Below are 26935 nucleotides of genomic sequence, written 5' to 3'. Positions count from 1 at the left end.
TCTGAACAATATCTGTTCTTACTCATGCTTAAATAACATTTCCATGTTTTTCTCCACTGATTGTCTTTAAATGTTATATACATGCACATTATTGTACATTTTTGGAAAAGTGATCAGACTATTTTCATTCTTTTTTTTATTTCACACTCTCTTATTTCAGTGTTTGAATGTTTAAATAAAATATTTACACATTGATTAGGAGAACTTAGAGAAGCCTGAGAGTTTTTTGTTTTCTTATAACAGGAAAAGATAATTCTGAAAAAACCAATGCAACTAAATTAACATGCTAAAAACAAAATATGTCTATTACTTTTTTAAGTAGTTAAAAAGGAAAGCTGCTCAGCTTATCAAAGGGTTGTTAATTTAATCCACTTCAGAAGAAATTATTGTAGAAATAAGACATTCTGGTATGATTCACTAAATGACAGAAGCAACAAAGAAAATGATCATTTTGAATAAGACCAAAAAAATAAACAGGAAACAAATGAACAGATATTTTCACCTCATTCTCCACAATTACTTTGTTCAACCCAAAATAAATCAAAAACAGGAGCAAAAATGATTGTAGGTCATTTTAATTTATTTCTGGAAATACAGTAATAAAATAAGTTCTTTCCTTCAGTGGTGAATGATGTTAAAAACTTTAAACAATAAAACTAACTAAACACTTTCTAACACAAAAGCCACATTATTTATAAATCTTGGTCACAATTTTGCATCGAGAGATTGCCTTATTATTGCACCAGTTATTGCAGTTTAAGAAGTCATTTAACGTTTCTTTACAGGAATATTTGAATAAAAAATCTTCAGAACAAACACAAATTTAAAATTCAGCATCTTGCCCAATATTTTGTTCTCCTACACTTGTTTTTAGAGAGTCTTATTTACAGTAAGGTACGAGGTGAGGATAATTCAGGAGAGACAGGTTTAAGGCTGGTCCTGTCAGATCCGGATTAGGAACTCCAGATGAAGGAAAGGTTTCAGGATCGCTGTGTCAGATCCGGGTTAGGAACTCCAGATGAGCAGCAGGTTTCATGATCGCCGTGTCAGATCCTGGTTAGGAACTCCAGATGAAGGAAAGGTTTCAGGATCGCTGTGTCAGATCCGGGTTAGGAACTCCAGATGAGCAGCAGGTTTCATGATCGCCGTGTCAGATCCTGGTTAGGAACTCCAGATGAAGGAAAGGTTTCATGATCGCCTTGTCAGATCCTGGTTAGGAACTCCAGATGAAGGAAAGGTTTCCTGATCGCCGTGTCAGATCCGGGTTAGGAACTCCAGATTAAGGACAGGTTTCAGGATCGCCGTGTCAGATCCGGGTTAGGAACTCCAGATTAAGGAAAGGTTTCCTGATCGCCGTGTCAGATCCGGGTTAGGAACTCCAGATGAGCAACAGGTTTCATGATCGCCGTGTCAGATCCTGGTTAGGAACTCCAGATGAAGGAAAGGTTTCATGATCGCCTTGTCAGATCCTGGTTAGGAACTCCAGATGAAGGAAAGGTTTCCTGATCGCCGTGTCAGATCCGGGTTAGGAACTCCAGATTAAGGACAGGTTTCAGGATCGCTGTGTCAGATCCGGGTTAGGAACTCCAGATGAGCAGCAGGTTTCATGATCGCCGTGTCAGATCCTGGTTAGGAACTCCAGATGAAGGAAAGGTTTCATGATCGCCTTGTCAGATCCTGGTTAGGAACTCCAGATGAAGGAAAGGTTTCCTGATCGCCGTGTCAGATCCGGGTTAGGAACTCCAGATTAAGGACAGGTTTCAGGATCGCCGTGTCAGATCCGGGTTAGGAACTCCAGATTAAGGAAAGGTTTCCTGATCGCCGTGTCAGATCCGGGTTAGGAACTCCAGATGAGCAACAGGTTTCATGATCGCCGTGTCAGATCCGGGTTAGGAACTCCAGATGAAGGAAAGGTTCCCTGATCGCCGTGTCAGATCCTGGTTAGGAACTCCAGATGAAGGAAAGGTTTCAGGATCGCCCTGTCAGATCCGGGTTAGGAACTCCAGATGAAGGAAAGGTTTCAGGATCGCCCTGTCAGATCCGGGTTAGGAACTCCAGATGATGGAAAGGTTTCAGGATCGCCCTGTCAGATCCGGGTTAGGAACTCCAGATGAAGGAAAGGTTCCCTGATCGCCGTGTCAGATCCGGGTTAGGAACTCCAGATGAAGGAAAGGTTTCAGGATCGCCGTGTCAGATCCGGGTTAGGAACTCCAGACGAAGGAAAGGTTTCAGGATCGCTGTGTCAGATCCTGGTTAGGAACTCCAGATGAGCGACATGTTTCAGGATCGCCGTGTCAGATCCGGGTTAGGAACTCCAGATGAAGGAAAGGTTTCAGGATCGCTGTGTCAGATCCGGGTTAGGAACTCCAGACGAAGGAAAGGTTTCAGGATCGCTGTGTCAGATCCGGGTTAGGAACTCCAGATGAGCGACATGTTTCAGGATCGCCGTGTCAGATCCGGGTTAGGAACTCCAGATGAAGGAAAGGTTTCAGGATCGCTGTGTCAGATCCGGGTTAGGAACTCCAGATGAAGGAAAGGTTTCAGGATCGCCCTGTCAGATCCGGGTTAGGAACTCCAGATGAAGGCTGCTGGGAACCTGCAGAGACTCCAACGCCGTCGAAGACGGATAGAAAGGAAACGTCACCTGGAAGCGATAATCTGTGTCCAGCATCAGCTGCGTGGCGCCTTCGTATTCCTGAAGGAAGGACTGCAACAAGTGGTCAAGCAATGAAACGAATTGAGTATGGAACTAAAACAATGCCCAAGTATCAACCAGATCTCTGTCCTACTGATTGCTTGTTTTTGTGTTTTTAAAAACCAGTTTGAAATAAATGAATAAATCAAATCAATCTGTAAACAGATTGATTTCGAAGCTTACCTGAACTTGGCGAACAAACGATGATGTCACTCGTTTCTCAAAATCGTCAATGGGTGTGTAGGAGTTCAAAATCTTGACAATCTGAAATTTAAGTTGGAGTTTGGGCTTAAAATAAGCATCAGAACGTGGTTGGTTGTGATTTCACTGGATTTACCTGAACAGGGTTGAGTTCGGTGCACTTTTCTGCGATTTCTTTGGCGTCTTCGTCGGTGGATTTGTTGACCTGCAGCAGCCAGGCGGCCTGAGCCAGAGGCCGCAGCGTGTCGATGGCGCCGCAGCTCTGCAGCTCGTTCTCCTTCAGCCACTCCTCCAGGTAGCTGATGTTACACCTGACGCCAGAGAGGAGCTTTAAGTCAGAGGAGGGCAGGAAACAGTTCACTGAAGTAACTTTTTGGAAAACAAAAAAAACGCTTAAGAGCAATTTTTCTGCACTGTACGTTTTACTTTTACTTCAGTAATATGGAGTATTAGGGCCATGTTAAAAAAATTAAATGAAATTGAAATATTCTTGAAATATGACTTTATTCTTGTATTATTATAACTTTGTTCTAATATTATTCTGACTTTGTTCTCGTACAATTTTATTCTCGTAATATTATGACTTTATTCACATATCAACTTTATTTTCCAAATGTGACTGTTCTCATAATGCTTCATAATTTACTCTATTATTCCGACTTTATTCTCATAATGACTTTATCACACAATATTATGACTCTATTCTCATATTATTTTGACATTATTCTTGAAAGACTTTATTCTCCTAGTATTACGACTTTATCCATGAAATATTATGACATCATTCTCATATTATTTAAACTTTATTCTAGTAATATGTCTTTTTCCACATAATATTATCACTTTTCTCATGACTTTATTCTCATATGGACTCTATTCTATGACTTTATTCTCCTTATGACTATTCTCAAGCTATATACTACTATACTACAACTTTATTCTCATAATATTGATGTCATCCTTGTATTTTATTATTTATTTTTCTTAGCATGGCCCGTTTTATTGTTGCCAACTTCACTGAATGCGAAAAACAAAAAATGCACCAGATTCAGACACACGTAGAGTTTAAGTTAAAATCAATTTTATTGCTTATTTTTATGTTATTTTTAGTGTTACTTTCTACCTACTCTGCCATTTTGCACTGGAAGTTCTTCACCGCGTCTCACACACAGTATATCTGAATTACCGAATACAAGTAATTGTTTTATAGTCATTTATGTTAGTGTTTATTCACATTAGTTCTCAAAATACCATAATTTGGACATAAGTTTACATTTATCTGTCTGACTGCGTAGCCTTGGAACCAGATACTTTTCTACTCTTGAGTAATTTCTTGCAAACTTTTTACTTTAACTTGAGTAAAAGCATGTTGAAGTAGTTCTGCTGTTACTGGAGTAAAATCAACATCCTGCTTTTCTCAGATGTTTCTAAAACAAGCGACAGACCTGATCTGCATCCCTTTCCTGCAGGAGCACATGTCTTTGCGGAGCATGATTTGGTTGAAGGTGGTGGCTCCGATCAGAAAGAAGAGCTGTTTGACGGCCTGCTTGGTCAGGCTCTGCTCCATGCCGTGGTGGCTCATGGCGGAATAAAAAACGGAGAGTTCCTGCAGGATGGAGGAGATGCTGTACGTCTCCGAGTCTTTATACAAGCTGCTGGACCGCTTCCTGAAGCCGGTCGGTTTCATGCTAGAAATCCCCTGTAAGCTCTCATGCTCCAGCATACCAGGAACTGTTGGGATAAACACAGCAGCATTGTGTTAAATTAAACTCATTTTAATTTTGAGTCAGATCAAGGTCCTGAAAGAGCCGGCTGTGGTAAAATGTGTTGATAAAATCCATTAACGAACCTCTAAAATTTGAATAAATAGTCGCCTCTGCACTCGATGAGAACATCTTAAAGTTAAATAATACTGAACATTATTTCATATTGATGCAATTTGGCAGAATACATGTAAAAAATCTGGGAGAAGATTATGTTCACTGAAAAAAAACATAATTCTGGCTCTAATCTTCTGAGATCAAAAGTCAAAATCCTGAGAAAAACAGTCGCAATCCTGACTTTTCTTCTCAGAATTTTCACTTTTTCTAAAAATTTTTCACTTTTCTTCTCAGAAGTTTCATTTTTTTCTCAGTTTTCACTTTTTTCTTCAAAATTTTTCACTTTTCCTCAGAATTTTCACTTTTTTTCCTCAGAATTTTCACTGTTTTTCTGAGAATTCTGACTTTTAATCAAGTCAAAACTGGAAGAAAAAAAATTCTGGATTTTTTTTCTGTGGCCCTAATCAATTACACAATCAATATTATTAAAGCATAAAATGGTTATTGTCCAGGTTCTATTTATGTGTCCTTCTGGGCCACATTAAACTTTATGGCAAGCCGGATGTTTGACACATTATGTAAGGAAAACAACCCAACATAACAAGCAGAATGTGATTATAATGTTTATGAAAAACACCAATAGCAGGCGTGAGCGTCTTCTGCATGACGGAGATGAGCTGATGATAGATTTGTATGGCCAGGTCGCTGAGGATCTGTCTGTGTTCGGACAGATCGAAGTTTTGCAGGCAGTTCTTCTTCTGGCGCGGGGTACTCTGCTTCAGGAACTGCTAGAGAGGGAAAAACATGGAGGAAAAAGCTCAACAAAAACAAAACCTTGCACTGTAGTGCAGACAGGTTGAACCAGAATGGTGCAGGAACTTCTTACTTCCTCCCCGCTGTATTGTTTCAAACAGTTGAGCAGCTGGTATGTGTTGGAGAGCCAGAAGGACAATGACTCAAAGTCTTTTTGGTGAGCCTGAAAGAAAAACAAATGCCAGCAATCAACACTGACTGCCAGCCAAACAAGAAAGTCTTGGAGTTTAGGGTTGAATACTTTGGTTCAAGTAAGACATTTACACCAACACATGAGTGTTGGATTCATTTTGTTCCTTACGGATGCATCTGAAACATTCTGACTGATTATTATAGCTGAGAAATTATTTAAAAATTTATCTGCTTAATTACATGGTTGTCACAGTTACACATCAAAACTGGTTTAGCAAAGGATAAAGAGAGCTACTGTGCAACAAAGCTCCAAACTTTACATGAGTGAAAAAGCTTTAAAAGCTGGAAACAATGAAAATGAGACGGAAAACAATGTGAGAAGCTTCTTAATAACCTACAGTCAAAGTACAATGAACCAAATATTAATAACAACAATAACCTTTTGTTTATAATGCACTTTAAATGTAAAAGTGTTACAAAATGACAATAAAAGCATTAACTGATGCAAAAACAATAAAATCTTAACAAGAATATTTATGTGTCTATCATCTGTTACTCCTTTGTTTTATTTGTATTACATGTCCACCCACTAGGGGCACTGTTATGCCAGGAGCATATGTTAAGGGTTTGTGTTCTTCTTCGGGGCTCTCTGTCTGGCTGTTCGGGAGATGCACATGGCGGAATAAAGTTGAGTAAAGAAACGAGTTATTTTTACTGACTAACATTGGTAGCAGAGGATGGTTAGTAACTACAGAGTTCCGCCAACGTTTGAGGAAGGAAAGCCTTACGAAAGCTGGAAGAATGAAGTCAACATTTGGACGAGAGTTACAGATTTGGAGTCGAAAAAGCAAGCGCTGGCTGTCGCCCTGGCCCTGTCTGGAAGAGCGCGGGACACGGCGATGGAAATTCCGGTAGATGATCTAAATAAAGACACTGGAATGACAACGTTGTTCGCTAAACTAGATGACTTGTTCTTAAAAGAGGAAAAGGACAGGATCTATGAAGCATACTCGGATTTTGACCGGATCATAAAAGAAGTTAACATGTCGATGGCGGACTATATTATTGATTTCGAGCAGCGTTACTCGCGGATGAAGAAATACAACATGGAGCTGCCTGACCCAGTTTTGGCTTTTAAGCTTTTGGACACCGCGTGTTTGGATATAACGGACAGACAGTTGGCTTTAACGGCATGCTCAGATGTAACATTTGCTTCAATGAAGTCCGCTTTGAAGAGAATATTTGGCGAAAAAAGAGGTGCGGCAGCAGAGGGCATTAGCCAGGAGTCCGTGTTTGCAGCGGAGCAACGGCGGCAAAAAGGCAAGTTCTGGCGGCAGAGTCCCCATCAGAAAACTTCACAGCTCAACACTCCGCAGCCCGGTACAAACCCGCTGGATAAGTACGGACGACGGTCAAAATGTGCAGTGTGCCAAAGTACTTTTCACTGGGTTAAAAACTGTCCGCACAAAGCTGATAGTGTTAAAATTGCTGATGATACAAAAGACGTGGAAGAGTGCAATTTAACTCTGTAAACCAAAGAATCACCAACAGATGCAGAAATATTCATGACAGAATGTTTTGGCTCAGCAATAATAGACACTGCTTGCACTAGGACAGTTTGTGGACAAGAGTGGCTGGACAACTATAGTACTGTGTTGCAAAAGAAAAGTGTGAAGACTATGAAAGAGACAGAAACACAAAGTCACAGGCCCTTCAAGTTTGGAGATGGAAAAATCGTCTACTCCATAAAAAAGGTAAAGATACCTGCTAAAATCGGCAACACAAAGTGTAATATAGAAACTGAAGTAGTACCTGCTAACATCCCACTGCTGCTGAGTAAGACCTCATTGAAAAGGGCAGGGACTGTTTTGGACATGGAAAGGGACAGTGCAGTGATGTTCAACCAGCCTGTCAAACTGGACTTTACTAGTTCAGGTCATTACTGTGTAAACATTGTGGACAGTGAAAATAGAAGTTTCATTCACTCTGATAAGCTATTGCAAGCTAATGAGGAAGAAATACTGACGACAACAGACAAGATGAACACAAGTGAAAAGATGAAAGTTCTGGAGAAACTTCATAAACAGTTTGGACACGCATCTGCTGACAAAATACAGAGACTTTTGACTAATTCTGGCAACAAGGACACAGAATGTGACAGCCTGCTGAAAAACATCGTGAACCAGTGTGAAGTGTGTCAAAAATATTGTAAGACCAAACCAAAACCTGCTGTCGGCTTACCATTGGCATCTACATACAATGAAACTGTTGCTGTAGATCTGCACGAACTTGAACCTGGGGTTTGGTACCTACACATTATTGACCAGTTTACCCGTTTCAGTGCTGGTAGTGTCTTAACCACCAAGAGGTCTTCTGAAATAGTCAGACGTTTTATCCATGATTGGATCAGTGTGCATGGCCCACCACAAAAGTTGTTCAGTGACAATGGTGGTGAGTTCAATAACGAGGAAGTGAGAGACATGGCCGAGAACTTTAATATTGAAGTCAAGACAACACCTGCTTACAGTCCATGGAGCAATGGACTGTTGGAGCGCCACAATCAAACTCTGACAGAGATCCTGCTGAAAGTCAAAGCAAGTACTGGATGTGACTGGAGCACTGCCATGGACTGGGCCCTGATGGCAAAGAACTCTATGCAAAGTGTCCATGGATACAGCCCACATCAGCTGGTGTTTGGGCAGAATCCTAACCTGCCTTCTGTATTAATAGACAAAGCTCCAGCTCTAGAGGGCACCACCAAGAGTGAATGGGTTGCCAAGCACATTTCAGCCTTGCATGCTGCAAGAAAAGCTTTTACAGAAGCAGAATGTTCAGAAAGGATACGGAGAGCACTAAAGAAACAGATGCGGCCCATAGACGAGCGATATGAAACTGGAGACAAAGTCTTTTACAAAAGAGTGGATTGTCCAGAATGGAAAGGACCAGGAGTGGTGATTGGTCAAGATGGTGCAGTCGTTTTTGTTAGACACGGAGGCACCTGTGTCAGAGTCCATCAACTCAGATTGAGGAAAGTTACTCACGAGAATGAAGAACCTCAGATTACCTGCGATGAGAAAAACAATCGAGGACAACACACAGTGGACATCATTGAAGAGAATGTAGAAGGAGACACTATTGCAGTAAATCCTGAGAATCATCATTTGCCTGCTCCTGAAAATGCAGAGGCTGAGAGACCGCACTCTGGGAACACCATCATAAAGACAGGTCAAATTGTGACATTCAGAAATGCAGAGGGTGTCTCACAAAAAGCCAAAGTGTTGGGACATGCAGGCAAAGCAACTGGGAAATACAAGAACTGGTTTAACTTGGAGCTGCTTGAGCCAGCAGAAGTGGCTGGCAACAGTGAGTCAGCTGACCTGTCACAGTTGGAGGATCTTCACATCCAGGCAGATGCTGAGGATACAGATATGCACGAGGATGTTTTTGTGAGTAAGGACATATCGTTTGATGAAGCAAAGGAGAATGAAATAAAAAGCTGGAAACAGAACCAAGTGTTTGAGGAAATTGAGGACAAAGGACAAAAGTGTGTTTCCACTCGTTGGGTGTGCACTCTGAAAGAGACTGAAAATGGAATAATACCAAAAGCAAGACTTGTTGCACGAGGATTTGAGGAGCTACAAGTTTCTGACCTACAAAAGGACTCTCCAACCTGTGCCTCAGAGTCACTGAGACTCTTGGTGGCAGTTGTATGTCAAAAACAATGGGAACTTCACTCTATGGACATTAAATCTGCCTTTTTACAAGGAATGCAACTGTCCAGAGACATTTTCATCAAACCTCCTCGAGAGGCCAATAGCACAGGTGTGCTTTGGAAACTGAGAAAATGTGTGTATGGTTTAGCTGATGCTTCACTGTATTGGTATAACAGAGTAAAAAGCATCATGATTGAAGCAGGAGGCATCATGTCTAAGGTTGACCCTGCAGTTTTCTATTGGCTGGATGAGCGCAAAAATGTAACTGGTGTACTTGCTTGTCATGTTGATGATTTTATATGGGGTGGATCACACATGTTTTCAGAGTCAGTCATGCCTCACCTGAGGTCAAAGTTTAATGTCGGTCGTGAAGCACACAATAGCTTTTCCTATGTGGGTGTAGATCTTGTTACTCAAGGTGAGAAGGTACAAATACACCAAGAAACATACATTCAGCACCTGCAGTCCATACACCTCTCACCCTCACGAGCAGCAGAGTCAGCTTCACCTCTCACTGAGAAGGAAACAGAGCAGCTCAGATCTAAGATAGGCCAACTTCTGTGGGTGGCAAGACAGAGCAGGCCTGATGTCATGTTTGATGCTAGTAATTTAGCATCCCGTCTCAAACATGCTACAGTACAGACCATTAATGAAGCAAACAGAGTTGTGTGTAAGCTCAAGGCCAAGTCAGTTGAATTGAATTTTCAACACCTTGGGGATGACAGTAACTTAAAGATGGTTACATTCACTGATGCATCTTTTGGAAATCTTTCAGATGGAGGTACTCAAGGTGGGCACTTCATTGTTTTGATGGGCGACAACGGGCGGTTCTCCTATTGCATGGCAGTCAAAGAGAATTAAGAGAATTGTCAGAAGCACACTGGCAGGTGAAACACTCGCCATGTCTGAGGGGATTGATAATGCCATTTTTCTTTCCACACTCTTTTCTGAACTCAGTGCTGGTAGTACTGCTTGTCCTCCACCTATAATCTGTGTGACTGATAATTTCTCTCTTGTTGATGCACTTAAGTCAACTAAGTTTGTTGCAGAGAAAAGGTTACGCCTGGAAATCAGTTCAATTAAAGAACTGATGCAAACTAAGAAAGTTCATCAAGTGTTGTGGTCTCAAACAAAAGACCAACTTGCAGACTGTTTAACAAAGAAGGGAGCATCCGCAACCTCACTCCTTAGGGCTCTTTATGAAGGACTTTGGATTCTTCAATAAACTCAGTCATAAGATGTTTCACATTCTGTTACGTTGAGACTGTTCTGACAAAATCCTTAATGGCTGCGCTTTCTCATAAGCCCTGTTTTTTTTTTTTTTTTTTTTTAAGAAAAGTGGGAGATTGTTACTCCTTTGTTTTATTTGTATTACATGTCCACCCACTAGGGGCACTGTTATGCCAGGAGCATATGTTAAGGGTTTGTGTTCTTCTTCGGGGCTCTCTGTCTGGCTGTTCGGGAGATGCACATGGCGGAATAAAGTTGAGTAAAGAAACGAGTTATTTTTACTGACTAACATCATCCTGGCCCTATAAAGATTAGAGAAAATCCACTTTATTTTCAAACATCTTGGCCAAATTGTTGCTTTTGTAAATCATTGAAGTTGTTTGTTGCACGATAATGAAAAGTGACAGTTTAAAAGCATTAAAGTCATTCACTCCCATGAACTGAACCATCGTTGTATTGATGCATGTATGATTTGTTTATGTTGTTTTAGTTATTTCTTACACTTTAAGCCGCGTCTCAACAGTTATAAAGGGGGTAAAACCTGAAATATGAAGCATATCCAGTAACAGGGAGTGAAAATCGGCCTCACCAGGACGACCTTTTTGACCCCTTGGATGATCCCGTTCATCAGAGACTTCAGTTTGTTGTCATCGTTCAGGTAGTCGGCATGGCGGACGCACATGAAGAGGATGAAGGCTGGGAGAGTGGGAATCACATTGACCGCCACACCTTTGGGCTTCAGGTCTGTGAATTAGATTTAAATGATTGTTATCCTGCTGAGGTGTGGGGAAAATAAATAAAAATAAAATCTGATCAGCAGGCAGAGGACACCAGTTATGATGTTCTGAATGAGCCTTGCTTCATCCTCCCTCTTATACTCCAACATGCCAAGATATTCTTTAGGAAGAGCAGGAGTTTGTTTTGCTGCGTGAGGAACAGGAGATGTAGTGAATATTGTGAAATTAAAATTTATTCATATTTTTAATGTGAAGTAGAAAATATAACAACCTTTCTGTGACATTTCAAGGCACTTTATTTGACTGTGGAGTTTCTTAATCCAGCGATCTTTCTGGTCAAGCTGCTCCTCTAAGTCCTGGAGTTTAGAAAAAGTGATTTATGTCTGTTTTTAACTTTAACACACGCACATACACACACACCATGTTCTCAGCCGTTAACTGCGCCGTCTCCTCTCTCAGTTTTGTCTTCACTTCTCCCTCCATCAGCTGCTGTCTCTTCAAATGTTCGTTCTCCTCCTCCAGCTCCTCTATCCTCACTTGGAGCTCCTCTCTGATCTCCTCCAGCTCCTTGGCTTTCTCCTCAAAATGTCTAAAATACAATAAGATGATTTAAAATTATAAACTGATGCTTTGATTGAGAAAAAAAAAGATGGTATATTTAAATTTCACCTGCGTTGGGAGCTTTCTTCTGTGATCTTCTTGTGGAGAATGTTGCTGATCTCCATATTTTTTTCTGTCATGATGCAAAAAATTCAGCAGTTAAATTTTATATTCTACTTTACTGAGATGCATTTTCTGAAACTCAAGCTCGCCTGCCAACTCGCTGCTCTGCTCCCTGACAACCGTCTCCAGCTCCTGCTTTTGTCTGTGCAGCTCTGAAACCTGCAGCTTCAGCTCCGGTATGACCTGGTCGTGGCAGTGAAAAACACAAAGTTTTGCATTTCATCCGTCGTCACGATGGACTCTGAGGTGAAGATCACATCGACATACCGAGTTCTCGCTGCTCAGCCTCGACACTTCCTGCCGAATATCCTCGTTGATGTTACTTTTTTCCTGGAAAAGATTCTGCAGTTTGCCGTTCTCGTTCTGAAGGTGCTCCACTCTCAGAGTCAGGCCCTCCATCTGAGACTCGTACGTCTCCCTCTGCTCCTTCTGGTGGTTTTCCAGTAACCTGCCATTAGCATGTGACAGATTCAGTTGTGCAGAAGTTATTTTACCCGAGTATTAAATAGAAATGAAATCATACAGGTTAACTTCCAGACCTGGTGGCTTTTTGCAGACTCTCAAAGGCTTCCTGCAGATCATCCAGTTCATAAATCTTCTCAGAATCTTCTGGAACAAGTCTTCACAAAAACAGTTTGTAACTTTAATAAAAAATATTCTTTTGTGTACATTTGTTGCCATGTTGTGACATTATAATATGAGACAGATAATAATGGTCAACAGCCAAAAAAATCATCTGTGGTTTTTCAACAGTTTCAGGGTCATTCTGATGAGCTGAATCCAAAAATCACATTGGTTTTGCTCAATCAGTTAAATTTTCTGAACTGCGGATGCAACATGAGCAACAAAATGCACGACTTGTTCTCACATCTGGATCGATTTCCTGATAATCTGGGATCAATGAGTGAGAGACTATCAGGACATAAAAGAGATGGAGGATTTTGCACAGTGAAAATGTAATATTCAATTTACAAACCTATCAGTGTTCCACGTTTGTAACATTTAATTAATACACTCTGTCAGAAAACTATTTTGTTTTCTCCTGAAACCTTTTTTTTTTGGATGACAAATATTAACGGAAACGAACTGATAATTTCACAAAAATGTCATTAATTTAGTCAGAATATTTTATTTGTCTAAATCAAATTAGAATAAAAATCTGACTTGACTGAGAAAAATGGATGTCATTTTGGGATTTAGTGGGGCAAAATAGTCCTAATTCAGCTGAAAAAAAAGCTGGCCTAGCATAGCAGCTGGCCTCTTGTGAACACTCAGGCTAGTTAGCATAGCCACCAATGTCAGTGAATACACAGCTTTTCTGTAACGGTAAGTTATTTTTCCGCCATTATAACATTTAGCAGCGTGCTCATGTGTCTGATTGACAGCGCTAAGTCCCTCCTCCTGGCTCTGATTGGTTGTTTTTGACCGATAGCGGTTCATTTCTTCAGACGGCAACAGAGGGGGTGGAGGAGATTGATTTTTTCACAGATTATCGGTTTCATATTATACAGTCACAACATGGTGATGCTTCAACAAATATGTAAAAAAATATATATAAATATAAAAGTGCAGCTTTAAAGGGAAAATAATAGGAGGAATGGGAAAACTAAAAATTAAAATCCAGTTTACCCCAAAAGCTTTTCCTCTTCAACAAAACCGCCAAGCAGCTGTCTTATAATTTCCTTTGTTTTAGCTGCAACAGAATATCCGGTCAGCCTAAATGCTTCATTTATTTTAGGAGTGGTGGTGAAAAATGAGTGTTAAATCTGGAAACCTCTTGTTTGCTCCGACTGCTCCTTCATCTTACGGTCCAGGTTGTCCTTCTGATTCTGCAGGTTGTTCAGATCTCTGCGCAGCTCCGGGATGACCTTCACATGCTTGGTGAGCTGAATGACCTGTTCCTGCAGGTCAGAGTTCACCTGCGCCCCGTCCTCAACCTTCCTCTGCAGACACACTCTGTCCTCCTTCAGTCTCTTTATCTCCTCCTTCAGGGTTTCCAGCTCTTTCTCGTGGTCATGTCTCTGGATCTCAGTGTTGTTTTCTGCAATCCTGCCAGGAAATTTGTTATTAGCCTCATCAGCTTCGGCCTGCTGAAGATTTATTTTGCATTTTTAAAAATACGAACTTTCTAAGCCGGACTTCATTCTCTTTCTCTTCCAGGAGGCTTCTTTTAACTTGATCAAAACTTTCTGTAAGATGTAAAAACTGGTCATACAGGTGGCAAAAAGACTGCATACAATGTATGCTGTAAAACTACAGAAGGGGTTAAAGTTTCACATTTAAATCGAACCTTTTATTTCTGGATAAATACCGCTTGAATTATTGCAATAACTTGACAAAAACTCATAAAATATAATATTTTTAAACCAGGAAACCATAAATATATAAAATATGAAACATAACATTACAAACATGTAATCATAATGATACATCATTTGTGAAATGTATTACTTCTACGTATTTACACGATGGAATATGTCGGAATATATCAGAAAAAAAGATGGAGTGAGCACTCTGACTTTCTCCAAAGATCCTAATACAGAGGAAAAGCAGGTAAACGTTTATTTTTTCTTATTTCAAATATATTTGCCTTCACAACTCAAATCCAATAATTTTTGTGATAACTATTTGTTTGAAAACGAGAGGCAGAAATATAAACTTTTTTAATCCCGTCTCCTTTGTTTTATGTGTTACTTTTTTACACATTATTCTTTGTTTAGAGAAAAAGAAAACAGAGTAACTTTGTGTCAGCTTTCAGCTACTTCTATTAACTGTTGTACACAGCTGCTCGCTACTATAAAGTATCTTGATGACAAAGTTCGTGACGGGAATCATCACAGTAACAATGCTGGTCATAAATGGAGCATAAAACCTCACGATAAGGTCTCTAAAAATCTCAGCCTTCTGCTTTTTAATGTTAGCCTCACTGTGGTCAGTTCTCTATGGCTCACCATAGAGAACTTTTAAAACTGTGGGTAGGGTACCGATCTGTTAAGTCTCCAAGCTTAAGATTTTTCCTGACTTCCTCCTTAATTTCCAGACTGCTTTCCTCTTGAATATTTTACATGAATTGTTCCTCTGTTATCTGATGGTCTTTCTGGATATATTTATACAACTTTAAATATTAAGTGTAAAAAAATAAAAAAATCAGACTTTTATTCTTTTTTACCTTTGGTCTCCTTGATGGAAACTTCAAGCTTTTTCTCCAAGTTCTGCTTTTCAGTGTTTAGTTCTTCAAATTGCCTTTGAAGCTGATTAATTGTCTACGGTAAAAATAAAAGGCTCAACTCAATATAGTTCAGTGATATACATATATTTTTTTGAGTTCATACATTTATTTTGAGACTAACCATGCTCGCCTCTTCTCTTGCTTTCTTTTCTCTTTCCTCCAGTGATGCCTTCAGGGTCATTAGTTTTTCCAGCTGCGCCTCCTGACTGTGGAGTTTCTCCATCGTTTGGGAATGACTGCTGGCCAGACTCGTCAGTCTCTCCATTAATCCTCGATTCTCTTTGTTCTGAAGGAGAAATACAAACTCAGCCGCTGTTAAGCCCAAAACTATTCATACACCTGGTAGATTTACATTCAGTGAACAAGAAGTCAGTTTCTGACGGGTAACGAGGAAAGCAACAACACCATCAGTGATAAAAACATTTTTTTTTTTTTAAATTGTATGCTAAAAATTATTGATGCTCTTCTAAGTTGGAGATACTTTGTCTTTGTCTGTTTTACAGAATTTCTGAAGTTTGCAGTTGAAACTTAATACAGATATTAATATCTGTATTAAAATCCGACACTGAAAATCAATGAGGATGTATCTATTCAGTCTAATTCTATGCTTTATTACTGATTTTTCATTTTAATTACAATTCCCAAATACACTTTCTGAACCTTTTAAAAGAAGGATTGTAGGTGTTTACTTTTACATTTTTGATCAAGACAGTCAGCATTTTGTTTTAGCCAGTTTTACTTTCTATTATTATTTATTTTACTTTGAAATGAACAAATTAAATTGTGTTGTTTTTAAATTTTTGACCAAGTTTGTGAAGCTTTTGGTGCATTTAAGTGTGCTGTACTGGTTATCAAATACATTTGTAATTCAGTACATGTATGTCTATGTTTAAAAACAATTTTTTAATATAAATTCAGCAATGTTTTTCTGTATCAGATCGGTATTGGCCGATACTAAACTTCAGATACTGATATCAGTATCGATATCGTAAGTGAAAAAAGTGGATCAGTGCAACGAAATAATCAATAATTAATGTAAAAATCCTTATTGAATCAAACAGTTTATAATTGATGACCAGCTATTGTATGTTTCCTGGTCTTTTAATGATTTATCTTTTTATGATGTTTTTTTAGGTTTTAAGGCATCAATGTCGATATCACTTCCAGATAAAATTAAATTTAGACACAAATCTGTCAGAAGTCTGAGTAGCATTGAGTTTAACAGCACATGCATTAGTCTAGGATGAAATTCAAAGCTGAAATAATTTGGGAAGCATTTTCACCTGCTCTTCAGCCTTCTTCCTGAGCTGCTGCACCCGGTAGGAGAGCTGCACATTGAGCACAAGGCGGCGCATGGTTTGAAAACGCCGCCGGGCCAGCCATGCTTTGGCATATTTCTGCAGAACCAGAGCTTTGTGCTCCTCCATCATCTGCACAATTAGATAAAGAGACACAGAGCAACATATTTCACAAATCAGAGTTTTCCAGAACCTCAGCTCAGACTGACAGTTTCAGCATCGACTGCATTCAGGCTGGTGATAATACACAACATTTTTTGTTGTCTTATTATATTCTGACCAGAACCAGAACCCTTTACAACAGACTTGACTCTTTAAACACAATGAGATTTGAGTTTTCTGTGGCATTATGTCCTTTTAAATCATGATGTTGCCCTGGAATTTCTGTTTGCAAATTACAATACTACTACAGCGACACTTGATAAGTTAGTTTTGTCTTATTTCAAGTGTACTAAGATATTTAAACTAGAACTTACTTGGTGAGATTTTGTGTTTTTGCAGCGTAACCAATGATTAATCACATATAACAGATTCTAGAGATTTTAAAATAAGTTAAACAATAAGATAAATGTAACAACATGGTGTTTAATGAAAAGTTTTGTTCTTTTCTTCCACATAGTGACAACTACTTTGAAATAATGAAATCTTTTTAAAAACCCTCCAAATGTTGTGAAAAGCAGCCTAAAATCTTCTTTTCTTTTCAACGTGTTGCGTGTGTTTAAAAGCTGCCCAACTGGGGGGAAACCTGTCCAATCTGGCAACGCTGCCTCAGCTACAGACCTTCTTGTAGCGTTTCCTGGCCATCCATCCTCTGGTGAAGGCCTGGATGGTGATGGAGGCCATCTGGACGACATGGTAGATCTGTCTCATGCGGTAACCTCTCCAGTGTCTCTGGATCACCACAGCAGCCCAGCCCCGCTTCAGGGTTTCAGCGGTCACCGTTTTACTGAAAGTTTGACAAGCGATAGTTTAGCTTTGCGATGGAGCGACACAGCAAAACTCTGCGTTCTGTGACGAGCCCTAACCGGATCGTCCTCTTCCCTCGGATGTACTCCTGCAGGATGACGGCCGCCTCTCGTATCCTCAGGTATTTCCTCCTGTGGCTCCATCCACGGACGTGTTTCTGAATCGTCACGCAGGCTCCTCTCAGTCGATCCAGACGCAGCTTCTCCAGGTAAGCTACCTGTCCGGCACGGAAGAAGATCTTTGTACGGCCAAACTTGTACTGGTTGGAGTCCTGGAGATGAAGATAAAACACACATAATATCTTGCAAAAGCAAAAACCAGATGGTCTAATAAAGCTTTAAGTGACTAACACCAAAGAAAAATTTCATGTAAAATTTTCAGAAAGTGTGGTGTGTATTTGTGTTCAGCCCTCTTTCTCTGAAAACTGTACCAGATTAAGTAATTAAAGTCCATCTGTGTGTAGAGGAGGGTAGAATACCCAAAAATTATTCTCAAGTAAGAGTAGCACAAATTCAACATGTTTTTAATCAAGTAAAAAAAGTTACTTAAGTAAGAGTAAAAAACTGCAGGTGTGTCTGGTGAATTTTTGGTTAAAACATGTTTGTTTTTCATCCAGTGTGTAGAAAATCCAGAAATTTTACTCAAGTAAGAGGAGAAATACTTCATAATAAAATTACTCAAAAAGTACAGGGTGGCAAAAATACTCCAAAAAGTAATTTTTTTCAAGAAAGTTACTCAAGTAAATGTACTTACTACCCTACTCTCTCTGTGTGTAATTTAATCTTTAAAGGTCAACTATTATGTAGTAATTTAGCACATTTATGTCTGTGTTTAAAAAAGAAACATTTTAAGTCAATTCAGTGCCGTTTTTCTGTATCACATCAGTGTCAGCTGATACAGGAAGAAGTGGATCCGTGCATCTCTCATTGAAGCCTGACGAAATGTGAAAAAGTCTCAGGTGTATGAATATTAAGTCTCATACTGAGAAACACTGGGAAATTACAGCTGACCTGAATCAATCTCTGCAGGACATTTTTGCAGGTTTGTTTCTTGTCGTTGAAATCTGCCTCCACGTGTGACATCAGGATGCTGTATCGGCTGTAAAACTCGATATATGTCCACCTGGAAAACAAAGAGAGCAAAAAGATTTTCCAGGGAAAGCATTTACAGACATAAATGTGTTGCAAGTTACACAGATAGAGTCACCTGGACGGGTAGCTCTGTGCACTGATCCGAATAGTTTCAAGCACTCCGCAGGCCCGCAGCTGCTGCACCACTCGCCCTGAGTCGTATCTAAAGAAGAAATAACAAAAAGAAAGTAATCTGGAAAGTTTGGTGAATAAGGAGCTAAATACTCCAAATACAATTCCACAAAAACGTACTCAAATGGGAGTTTTTCATCGTTGGGCTTTATGCAGCGCACATAGTGAGGGGTGGTGGCGTTCAGGGTTTCCATCAGTAAAGACAAGGAGCTGCGAAACTGCATCAAATCACAATGTTCAGAGAAAAAAAAACAAAACAAGAAACTTGGGTTATTCTAGATAAATGACAAAAACTCACCTTATCTCCCACTGAGGTCCTCAGCTGCTTGTTGGCTGGTTTCACCGAAGGCCTGGCTGATTTAACTTTGACGCCTTTACTGGCCGCTCTGCTCGGCTCCTCCTCTTGGAAAAAATGTGCCAGAAAGGAAAACTGATAGCAGGCGCAAACAGAGGAAATGTGTTAAAGCGTGGAAAAACGGCTGCTCTGCCTGGCTTGTGTAAGACATTCGGCATTTATAAACTTAGATCACCTTACTGGCTCTCATCGTGTCCACCAGCTCTTCATAAAGAGCATCTCGATTCTTCTCAAGAAAACCTCGGCACTGATATTCAACCTGCTCAGGAAACAAAGTTTAGATTAAAAAAACAGGCTTTAAGCCTCGGAAAGTAGCTAGAAAGTACAGAAATCATTCTGAATAATCTTTAAAATAACTCACTGTGAAGATAATAACTGATTCTCCCTTTTTTTTATCAGAAAATAACCAGATTCCACCACTAAACACTCACACAGGCATTGAAAAGGATATTTTTGGCTGCAGAAAACAAATTTATCGCTTCATGAACAAACGGAGCTTGGTTTTTGAAAGTGAAAATGAAACTTAAACACAAATGGAAGGTTTTGCTTGTCGTTTTCCCACAAGCAAACTTCCACCAATACAACTAATTTAGAAAATTAATAAAATTTACATAAAAGTTTGACAACTGTTGATGAGAAGGTCGTTAGCATGCTTGTTAGGTGGGAGATGCTTGAGGGATGAACCCAGCATGTCATTTGTTGTAATTCTAGTGACTTTTAGTGAAATAAAGTAAATATTTTTTAGAAATTTTTCAGCAGAAATGTATGTTATGTTGTGGTTTATTGACAAATTGCGGCACTCTGTAGTCATCCTGTTGCCGCTTATGCTAGTCTGCAAAATAGTGACAGTAAAAGTTGCGATAAACCGCGGGAGTCATTACCCAAATGATGTGTGCATAATCACCCTAACCCCAATCCTAACCCCTTGACTTTTTGAATTCTGCAACTAAAAACTAACCAAAGAACGAAGAAACAAAAATTATTACTATAACTAATAAAAACTAAACTGAAACCGGAAAATATTCAGCTGAGAAAATCTAGAAATCTAAAAACGAGTTGAATTAGATAAACAAAAACTCACAATGAAATAAAACTGAACTATAATTCTAACTCTGGTACAGAGCTTTACGTTACTTCAGGGGAAAAAAAACAACAAAAAAACACATGGACCAATCAAGATCTGACTGCCAAATTCATAAGGATAATTCGAGGACAGACATCTTGTGAACTCTGGGTTGCTTTACTCCACCTTGTCTGCGAAGTGTTGAATCACAAATGCCTCATTTGATAACCTGGGCTTCTCAAACAAAGGATTGGCTTCCAGGTAGTTGAACAGCTTCTGCAGCCAGCTCTGGTCTGTCCCCTGAGGAAACTGCAAAAGGATTTTCCAATGTCAGCAGCAGATTTAACAGAAACAGCTTAAAAAGTCAAAAACGCATTTACTAAGCATTCTTCATCAAGCAAGTCGAGGATCCCCATCTTTGCTTCGATCAGGTCAATGACAGGCTGATTATCATAAAAGTCTATCAGCGTCCAAGGGATGTCCTCCTTCATGTACTCCTCCTGTTCCAGTTTGAACACATGCTGAAAAGGAGGAGACGTAATATAAAGCTCATAAATCACCAGGCTGGAGCCAGAAAACCAAAATATGCTTCATACCAAGTTAAACTGCTGCTGGAGCTTTTCATTTGCATAGTTGATACAAAACTGCTCAAAGCTGTTGATGTCGAACGTTTCAAATCTGAGGAGAAGAGCAAAAGAAAATCTAACGATGAAGGGAAAACAGGAAAAAAGCATGAAGGAAGATAAGACAGGAAGTGTCATTTGCACCCGTAGATGTCCAGAACGCCGATGAAAGCGTGTTGTTTTCCAGGAACCTGCAGCGCCGTGTTGATCCTGCTGATGATGCAGTCAAACAGGTGTGCGTAGATCTGCTTAGCCAGAGCGTCTCTGCCGGCCGCCGCGCGCTCTTTAGGAACCGGCTTCACCACCGTCTCAGCCACCAGAACGATCCGGCGATTGCACAGCCATCGCACCAGCTCAGCCGCGCTCACGCACAGCAAGTCACAGAACGCCGCCAGGTGTGGATCGCTCAGCTGCGACATAAACGCGCCGAGCTTTTTAATTCCACCTGCTGAAATCGGCATGCATTTTACTTTGAAAAGCACTCACAGGAGCTGATGACTTGTCGTCCCCAGAGCTTCTGATCTCCACATTCCCCAAATGCAAAATTGCAGCCAAAACTTTAAATACGTCTGACTGGAAGTCCTCTTTCAAACCTGCATGTCAGGGAAAAGTTAGCATCTTAAAGCCAACGTGAGAAACGCAGAAAAATAAAATGCTTAAATGTGGGGTGAGTTTACCCAGAAGGGAGAAGGTCTGTCGAGTCTCTTCAAAGTCCTTTCTGTCATTCACACCATCGATGGTTATGTCGCCACCCATGCCGGTGTACCTGAACTCATCGGCACTCACTGCAAATCAGTAAGACAACAAAGTATCAAGCAAAAAGAGTGAAACCAACTTGTTTTTCTGTGAAGATAGTACAAAAAACCATCACATTTTTAAAAAGACACAAACAAAAACTGCATTAATTCCTTATTATTCAAGCTGTTAGCTAAAGGGTTCATATCCACTGGTAAAACAAAGTCAGCTGAGCATCCAGCCTTCAGAAGCAACAACTCAGGACAAACACTCACACAGTCTGAGGTGCTTGAACTCTGCAGAGTCTGCACACGAACACATCTGGTAGAATATGTGGTAATTACGCTCATTTTCTGCCTGCAAAAACAATAAAGCAGGACAACACAAAACAAACATATGAATATATAAGATATCTACAAAGATGATGTAAAAAGAACAGCGCATACATTGCCCCTCACTTGACCTTTGTCTCATTTAGTTATGTTTTTATTGGGATCTTATGACAGAGCAGCACACCATTATGAACTGGAAGGGGAAAAATAAAAGGTTTTCACCACCAACACTTTGGTGTGTTTAAATAAAATTAAATATAACTACCAAAATGGCAACAAAAAAAATCCATCTGTGTTACATTTAATCAGAGGTTCAATCTGGATCAATTTTAAAGTTGAGAGCCGACAGTATCGTCATAAGATTACATCAACACAAAGGAGGCAAATCAAAAGAAAGACTTCTTTTAAAAAATTCAGAATCATAATTTTCAGTGATTGTCGACGCTCGTCGTTTTTTTCTGGTGCAGAAAGATGACGCATGTCTCACATCGAAGACATAAAAATCATGACTGTTCAGACTCTGGAAACAATCGGATCCGATTTATGGGAGTGGCACAGATCGGATTATTTTGGGGTGAAAAGATCGGAATCAGGCGGTTCAGAATGCAGTGAAAAAGTCGGATATTTTTCGCATTTGCCTGCTGTGAATGCAGCTTCAGTCCCTTCCACTAAGTAACAATGCTCTGCTTTTGAGTTTAGCATGAAAATATGTGAATAGATTTAAGGGGGTGTAAATACTTTTGCAAGGCTTGTATAAAGCTTTTCCCCTACCTGAAAAACCACCCTGGACTTCTCTAAGAGGTAAGTCCTCATGTTCGCTCCGATGATGCGATACCGCCTGTCAAAGCTGATCTCTGTGTATTTTCCAAACCGGCTGCTGTTGTCGTTTCGGGTGGTTTTTGCATTTCCAATTGCCTGAAAAAAAAAAAAAAAAAGACAAAAACACCTTTGAGTATTTTTTTGTCGATTCTACATCGTGTTGCTTCAAAATGTCGGGTAAAATTGTACCTCTGTGATTGGATTGGAAGCCAGCACTTTGTCTTCAACCCGAGTCTGACTTCCAGATTTGCTCACAACAGCAAAGTACCTCATAGCGTAACGCGCCGAGACGGTTTTGCCAGCTCCGGATTCCCCGCTCACAATGATGGACTGGTTTTTATGGTTCCTGTTAGTGAAAATCAATCAATCAAGTTTATTTATGTAGCGCTTTTCAGCAACAAAGCAGTTCCAAGTGCTTTACATCATAAAAAAACAAAAATACAAAGTCATCAACAGTCTTTACGCATCAAAATATTGGTTACTTTTTCGTTTATTGTGGTTCAAAAGCAACGATAAACTGATGGGGTTTTAGCCGAGCTTTAAACGAACTCAGTGTTTCAGCAGTTTTACAATTTTATGAAATTTTGCTCCATATTTGTGGTGCATAGAAGCCGAATGCTGCCTCTCTAAAATACAGTTTAAATTGTAGTGGCATCACAGGACACACAAGAATCAAACTGATTGAAAGAGAAATTATTACGATGGACTTCTGAAAAACTTCTGCATGAAATCGGAAACAATCGAGCTGCATTTGAGTAGCAAATGTGAGCCGCAGTTTCTCTCTGACGAGCCTCAAGTCTCGATGGAAACTGAAACTGGTAGCAATGATCTCCTTCAGGAAAAAATCTGTTTGTACGTGCTGATTTCTTTTAATCAGATTGGTTTCCACGCCTGTTTATCTCTCTCTCTATCTCTACTCCTTTTCAAGCAGAAAGGAGCAGGAAAGTAGTGCTACGATTATTATTTTGTTCTTGGTTATGTTTGCAGATGTTTTCTCTTGTCCCACTACTTGTTTGTTTAAAAAAACCTGATTAAATAATTAAATATATGTATAAATTTTGGGTGGGTGTGTTTCTGTATTTCTTCTTGGCTAATACAACAAATTAGCAAAACAAAAAACTGGCCATGACATATTGATCTAGAGCTATATCCAGAGAAAGTTTGACTGATTTTAGATATTCCAAGTGATTTGTACATTTTGTTACCTGGCCATCTGTTTGTACGCCTCCTCCGCCACAGCAAATATATGAGGATCCATGTCTCCCATGTTCTGGCCTGAATAAGCATGAATGATTGCGTCTCCATAGACAGGAAGCTGTTTATACGGATTTACAGCGACCAGAATGATACCTGGAAAAGAGGAACCAATGAGCCTGAGCCGAAAGCAAAACACACCTGAAATCTGTCCACATTCTGTTATTTTACACCTTCAAAATGTTTTACTGGGATTTATGTAAATGGGTTTAATGGGTGATTTTATTACACATTTTACCACAACTGGCCTTTTGAGTGCACTGGAAAACATTTGGAGATGGTTTAAGATGAAAATGAAAGTCCACCTGCTGCCTTGAAAATGCAATTTAAGTCACAAGAAAATTGTTTTGGTTTTAACTCAGAAATTAAAGTTCATGAAGTTGATTTAACAATTAGAGGCAAATTGTCTAAACATTGTTTTTTCAACTTCATTAATCTTGAATTGTGAGTTTTAACTAAAAATCTGCCCTCACATAGTTAAAGAGCCACATTTTTTTTATTATTTTACTCACAATATCAAGTTAAAATAAATACTTATTTTACTTTAGATTAATTTAAATTCTTGTTTGAACAAAATTTCTGATCTGATGATGAATTTTATTAAACATCCCAATGAATTCAGCTCAGAAACATTTAGTGAGATCAGGACATTATCCTCAAGCTTTGCTGACTGAGAATTGCATTAAAATGAACATTTGCCTTAATAAAACACCAGAGTCAGATCAACGTAACGCACTTCCACCTCAGGAGACAGAAACATGCCGCTAAGCATTCTGGGAAATAGCTCCCACTCCTGTCTTTCTCTTCTTTCAGTTTTTTAAGTGCAAACCTAAAAACTCAGTTTATTCAACTCTTGGAGGTTTGACTAAATTAATAAAAAGTTAACACAACTTACTGCTGCAAGTTTATCTTTCACAAACTCACATTTAGGTTCAAAATCTAAAACGTATTTGACTTAAAGAGCAGAAGACAGAAGACACAACTAAATGTGGCTCAAATGTTTTTCTGGTCTTTATGTGGCCAGAAATGAAAAGTTGACATTTCTGCCTCACATGTTTGCTGTGTGTCCTGAATGTCTTTCTTTCAACAATTAAACAAGCTTGACTCTTGTAAGAGCCAAATACATGAAGAGCTCAAATAAAAGCTGCTCTGTCAACAGATACTCCAAACAAAGCTCTGCAGCTCATCCAGTGTCACTATTTGACTTTATTTTTAAACTGCTTTAGACTTTTCTACAGCTTTATCTCTGATTGTCTCCGTTCCCTGTTTGTTCATTCAACAGCATCATGTTAGATACTGTTTGTTAGATATTCTCTAACAAACTTCTGAGGCTTTCAAACAAATCTGCATTTATTGGACATTTAGTTAAATACACATCTAATTTGGTGACTTCTGAAGGCGACAGGATTAAATTCATAGGGTGTCAGAGTAGTGACTTTTTTTTCACCTAAAACATCTTTTAGAAATAAAGATGTGGTGATTTTTTTTTTGTGCCAAAGGTACTTTTAGCTAAAAATGCCTTGGGCTATTACCTTTAAGAAGGTGAGAATATTAATAATAAAAATTTTGTAAAAAAAAACAACACATAACCAATAACAATTAATAAAACAGAACAGAAGCCAATAAATAAAATAGATTATGTTGCCTCTGTAAATAGAAATTATTGGGCTCATCTTCATTTATCTTGCTATTAATTGATCAATTGCTTATTGCAAAAATACAAAATCGTACCAATTATTTTTGGTTTAGTTTCTAGTGCAAATAAATTATTATACTTGAAATAAGACTAAACTAACTTACAAGTAACTTTTTAGTAAGATATAGGAGCTTGTTTTAAGAAAATAATTATTTAACATTGATGAAAAAGTGTTAGTTCCGTTGGTAGATTATTTCACCATAACGTGAAAAATATTTGTTATAAGTGAAATTACCTGGTAGTTTTTCATCAATAATAATAAAATATTTACTTAAAACAAACTCCTGTATCTTGCCAAAAAAAAAAAAAGTTAGTTTTGCACTAGAAACTATAAGCACTTTGTAAGATTTTGTGTTTTTGCAGGGCTGAAAACTGAGCATTAATAATTCTGCAAGACACTGAAGTAAAGAATAAAAATAAATATCTTTACCACAGTAGGTATAGATGATTCTGGACTCGACGAATCGGACTTTGAGGTTGTGCAGGACCGCAGGTTCATGCAGGTAGCTGAGAGCCGTGAGGTCGTTCTCCCCTACCAAGATGTCTGGGTTTCTGAGAGGGGGCAGTTTGGGCTTGGAGGGGTCAACCGGGTGGAGGTGAACCTGCAGAACGATAAGTCAAAGGTCAGCTGCTCATTTTCACATCTAGGGATTCATCGGAGTTGCATGTAGACATTTTATTTGCTCACAGTTCCGTCTTCGAGGAGTAATTCAAGAACATTATCGCCCGAGTGGAAGTCTTTAGTGATTTCAGCCGATTTCCACACTTGTTCTTCATCTGGTATCCACACTCTGTTATACTGGAAGAAATGGGTTAAAGAGTGAAAAATAATTAAGATTTTTACATAAAGTAAGCATAAACGTCACTCTAATTGTACATAAATCTTTATATTTTCTAAAATAAATAAATAAAATAAAATAAATAAAATAAAAATCCACGATGCGTTACACTCCCTCAACACTGGGAAAGTTTCCATATGTCTGTGAAAACGTCAAATACATCAAACATATGTTAATAGTATAAAAATAATAAAGAGCTGACTCTTACCTTTGTGTACAGTTCAGATAAAGCCATGTTTGAGCTTCACTTTGTGTTTTTTAGCACCTGCTGCTTCCCTGTACTTTCTCTCCAAGTTGCCATAAAGTCCCTGAGAGACTGCGCTTGTTTCCAACAACCATAAAACAATCACCGAACAAGTTTCACAAAGTAGGATCGCGCTTCCGGGAAGGGGTTTCACAA

At 39.2% G+C, this 26935-nt stretch overlaps 1 protein-coding gene across 1 annotated transcript; it reads right to left on the bottom strand.

Moving 5' to 3' along the window:
• Nucleotides 1–559: 559 nt before the first annotated feature.
• On the bottom strand, nt 560–26935 carry myo5c (myosin VC). The gene is made up of 40 exons (XM_015011116.2): nt 26744–26935; nt 26385–26495; nt 26127–26298; nt 23952–24096; nt 22936–23092; nt 22699–22842; nt 21871–21952; nt 21538–21645; nt 21347–21453; nt 21005–21270; nt 20834–20915; nt 20618–20758; nt 20424–20546; nt 19350–19433; nt 19118–19249; nt 18940–19037; nt 18764–18850; nt 18568–18679; nt 17617–17828; nt 17372–17537; nt 16577–16723; nt 15415–15579; nt 15234–15327; nt 14190–14253; nt 13839–14113; nt 13694–13757; nt 12604–12684; nt 12332–12512; nt 12154–12247; nt 12011–12074; nt 11762–11930; nt 11613–11697; nt 11436–11528; nt 11194–11348; nt 5603–5692; nt 5354–5504; nt 4342–4627; nt 3033–3207; nt 2879–2959; nt 560–2707 (listed from the first exon to the last, which is right to left on the bottom strand). The coding sequence occupies exons 1-40, from the start codon at nt 26768–26770 to the stop codon at nt 2555–2557; spliced, it is 5223 nt and encodes a 1740-aa protein (XP_014866602.2). The 5' UTR covers nt 26771–26935; the 3' UTR covers nt 560–2554.

This window comes from Poecilia mexicana, unplaced genomic scaffold, assembly GCF_051168715.1.
Source record: "Poecilia mexicana isolate PSO_F unplaced genomic scaffold, ASM5116871v1 scaffold_6, whole genome shotgun sequence".
In the NCBI taxonomy this organism is placed as follows: domain Eukaryota; kingdom Metazoa; phylum Chordata; class Actinopteri; order Cyprinodontiformes; family Poeciliidae; genus Poecilia; species Poecilia mexicana.
The sequence above is the reverse complement of the archived record's forward strand: the minus strand, read 5'-3'. Positions and strand labels throughout refer to the sequence as shown.